This window comes from Mus caroli, chromosome 10 (assembly GCF_900094665.2).
Source record: "Mus caroli chromosome 10, CAROLI_EIJ_v1.1, whole genome shotgun sequence".
Taxonomy (NCBI): domain Eukaryota; kingdom Metazoa; phylum Chordata; class Mammalia; order Rodentia; family Muridae; genus Mus; species Mus caroli.
The window spans coordinates 88,417,179-88,420,914 of record NC_034579.1 but is presented as its reverse complement, the minus strand read 5'-3'; the positions used below and the strand labels follow the sequence as shown (position 1 = coordinate 88,420,914).

At 36.1% G+C, this 3,736-nt stretch overlaps 1 protein-coding gene across 2 annotated transcripts in view; it reads right to left on the bottom strand.

Moving 5' to 3' along the window:
• The window catches only part of Cep83 (centrosomal protein 83), a 106,571-nt gene that overhangs the window by 64,315 nt on the left and 38,520 nt on the right, over window positions 1-3,736 (bottom strand). For both annotated transcript variants that reach the window (XR_003837767.1, XM_021175324.2), the window contains exon 5: window positions 3,310-3,441. Coding sequence is in view for 1 of the 2 variants with exons in the window: in XM_021175324.2 (XP_021030983.1) it covers window positions 3,310-3,441 (132 nt within the window). In the remaining variant the exon portion in view is untranslated. The remainder of the gene's footprint in view (window positions 1-3,309; window positions 3,442-3,736) is intronic.

Sequence of the window (3,736 nt, the reverse complement as noted above, 5' to 3'; positions counted from 1 at the left end):
GTTCTCTGCAGCTACTAACTATGCCCACTAGTTCTCTGCAGCTACTAACTATGCCCACTAGTTCTCTGCAGCTACTAACTATGCCCACTAGTTCTGAACACTCAAAGTCATCCACAAAGACTGCAATCAACTGCTCACAAATGCTTGTTTAATGTTACTATTTTAATCTCCTCGTATGGATCACAGATATTCTGAATGGCACTCAGATGAAGAATTATTTCCATAAGGTTTCTGATTTAGTCTACCAAGATTCAGAGGCATTATTATCTATGGGAACTATAGCTTTGTGAAGTATATTTCTTAAATAGTATGGCTTGAAAACCAAAACCAATCCTACTAGCCACGAAGCATACCAGTTATTCTGCCTGGGCTGCCTCCACAATGATGTGTGCCTATAGGCTTAAAGCAAAGGAACTAACCAATTGCAAACTGAAGTCTTCAAAACCTTTAGACAAAATAATGCTTTTCTTTTTATAAACTGGTTAATCTCAGATTGTTATTTGTTACAATAGAAAGACAACTAACATTCCTTTTTCAGCCTTCATAAAATTAAGAAGAGTTAGGGTCCAAATTATTCTTTGACTTAAAAGACTATCCCAGCCAAGTGATCATCTATCCAGGAAACTAAACTTCCTCTTTCTACATGAGTGGTCTCACTTTCTTATCCTTCGCGTGTGTGTCGCTAGAGTGGCATTTTAAAATCCCCTCAAGAACTTTTGCTAACTGCTTCAGTACTACAGCTAAAACCTGGCTAACTGTTGGTACAAGCCGTCCAGCTTTGGACTGTCTTGGGTTTAACACAATTTCTCTGGTAAGATTTAAGCATTTCTGACTTTTGGATTAAAGTTCCCTTGAATACTTAGAAAGCTTCTGTAAATTATTAACTGGGCCAATTTTATTATCATTGTGGCTACCGGAGCAGGGAGATCCAATGAGAGAATAATCAGTCAATGGTATATTTAGACTCTACAACATTTCTTGTTATGTTCCATCTCTTATGCAAGCAGATCATAGTACCCCAAAACAATTAGCAGAGTACAGATCACAATAACAGATATAATAAATGGAAAGGTCTGAAACTGTATGAGATTAGCCGCATGTCACCATTATTCCAAGCAACGCAAACATGAAGCAAACATATGCTGTTGGCAAACCATCACCTCTGCTTCTGGCAAACTTACTCAATACAGGATGGCCTAAAACGTCAATCTGTGTTATAGAAAAGTAATGCCAGCAAAGTGCATTAAGTACAATTGAACAATATATGCCTGAATTTTATTATATGAATTCATATAGTAAATTGTAAATGGTAAGTAGGAGGGTGGCAGAGGTAAACTCTACTTTGAAACTCTAAAATTACATTTGTTATTCCTATAAACTCTAACTAAAATTATTATCTGCTGTTTCATAATCAACACCTGCCTCACCACTCTTTACTATCTACAGTACTATACTTGTGCACAGTAACTGAAGCACTACAGTGACGGATGAACTGGGGACTGGGAAGAGCAGAAAGTCTTACTGTTTTAGACTCTATAGCAACCCCTTAAAACATCTAAAATTTCAAAATTATTTAGTCTTTTCTTTTATAAGAGAAAAATATATTAGTATAAGAGTTTTAGATCAACAACAACAAAAGTAACAGAAAGTCAGGAGACTGAAGCAGACATCCAATCACCATCGAGTAAGCACACCGACTGATTCCAAAGCAAAGTCTAAAGCTACAGCAGCCCCATGAAAACCTCAGCCGTACTCTGCATACTGATCCTCCATCTTACATGACTGTGGACACCATTACCATTTCCATCTTCACGACAGAATGTTTACAGGCCATTGAGACTGCCAGACTTACAGATTTGAATGACGCCTTTTACAATCACAAATAGTATCAATCAGCTCAGCTCTTAATAAAACTGAAGCCATGGGATAGTCACTAATCAAGAGTGATAGCCTTGAATCACTGAGAATTTCAAATTTAAAACTCTAAAATGTGAGCTGAGATTATAGAAGTTGGGATATCTACATTCTACTGTTAAGCTAGCTGATGCCTGTGAAATTTTAGACAAATCTTGTGCCTCAGCTTCCTAAACTTTGAATGAGTAAGTCTTTTCTCATCTTACTATTAAAATGAAAACAAGGGACTGGAGAGCTGGCTCAGTGGTTAGGAGCACTGACTGCTCTTCCAGAGGTCCTGAGTTCAATTCCCAGCAACCACATGGTGGTTCACAGCCATCTGTAATGGGATCTGATGCCCTCTTCTGATGTGTCTGAAGACAGTTACAGTGTACATCATATACTTTAAATAAAAAAATACATCTTTAAAAAAGTTAAAAAAAAAAAAAGAAAATGAAATTATACCTAAATAAAACTGTAAGGGAAAAATAAACAGCTAAACATGAAACCCATTTTAAATATCCATAATGTTCAAGGACTACTGTATTTAAAAAAAAAAAAAACTCAAATAATCAAGAATCTAGATAGTTCTTATTTATTATGGAACAACCAAGAAACTGTTCATTGATAAAAATAAATCAGTCTAAGCCAAATATTGTTATCTTAGCTTTTTGAGATGCCTATAACATTACAAATATTTGGTAACAACTAAAGGAAGGTACGAATATTTTAATTCCAAATAAACACAATATCAATAGTATGTAGTTGCTATTTCTATATAGCATGTAGCATACTGCTACAAATATCAGCCTAGTTTTACGAATGTTAGAATAGAATTGTATTTGTCCCCTTGTAAAATAAAAACAAATCATCGAAGAGTAAGCTAGAGAATGAAGGGAAAACCGTTTTAGCAGAAGTAGAAGACAAAGTGCAGACTGAGTAACAGGACTATGGAAAGGCACAGATGAAAGAGGAGTGCATGCTAGGGGGAGTGCACGCTGCAGTTCTAAGCATCCCAAGGGGGAGAGGCTGATGCTCTATAGCAGCATTAACAGCACAAAGGCTTGAACCAGAGCTACCTAGTTTGGTCCTAAATAGGAAGAACAATACTAAATAAGGACTCACGTAAGTAATATTTACAGAGAAAATTCTCTGTCCATAGCTATGAAAAACATGAGACTATGTGACATATCTGTCTCCATGGCTAGGGCAAAATAAAACAGAAATTAAATAAATAGCCAAAGGAAAATACATGAAACTGCTGACAAACAACAATAACAAAAAAAAAAAAAACCCAAATACTTCACTAATTATTAATTACACAACCAATTCTAATTTGGAATTTATAAAAATATATAATCATAAAATTTCACTCACTAGGACAATCTCTGATAATCAGTATAACTAATTACATACCTCTGACTTGTATTTCATTTTCTCTTCTTCTGAAACACGAGTAAACTCTTCTTTCTGGTGTTCAAACTCTGACTTGAGAAATGTATACTCGTAGCGCAGCTTGTTATACTCAGCTCTGTACCTTTCCACTTCCTAAATTACAGAGAGAAACACATGAGAAACACATCTGTACTCTCCAAGATAACCACACAGTATAATTCTTAGTTATATTAACAGCCAATCAGAAAGGAAAAAATAAGCTTAACAGAAATACAAATGAAGCCGGGCATGGTGGTGCACGCCTTTAATCCCAGCACTTGGGAGGCAGAGGCAGGCGGATTTCTAAGTTCAAGGCCAGCCTGGTCTACACAGTGAGTTCCAGAACAGCCAGGGTTATACAGAGAAACCCTGTCTCAAAAAAAAGAAGAAGAAAGAAGAAGAAGAAGGA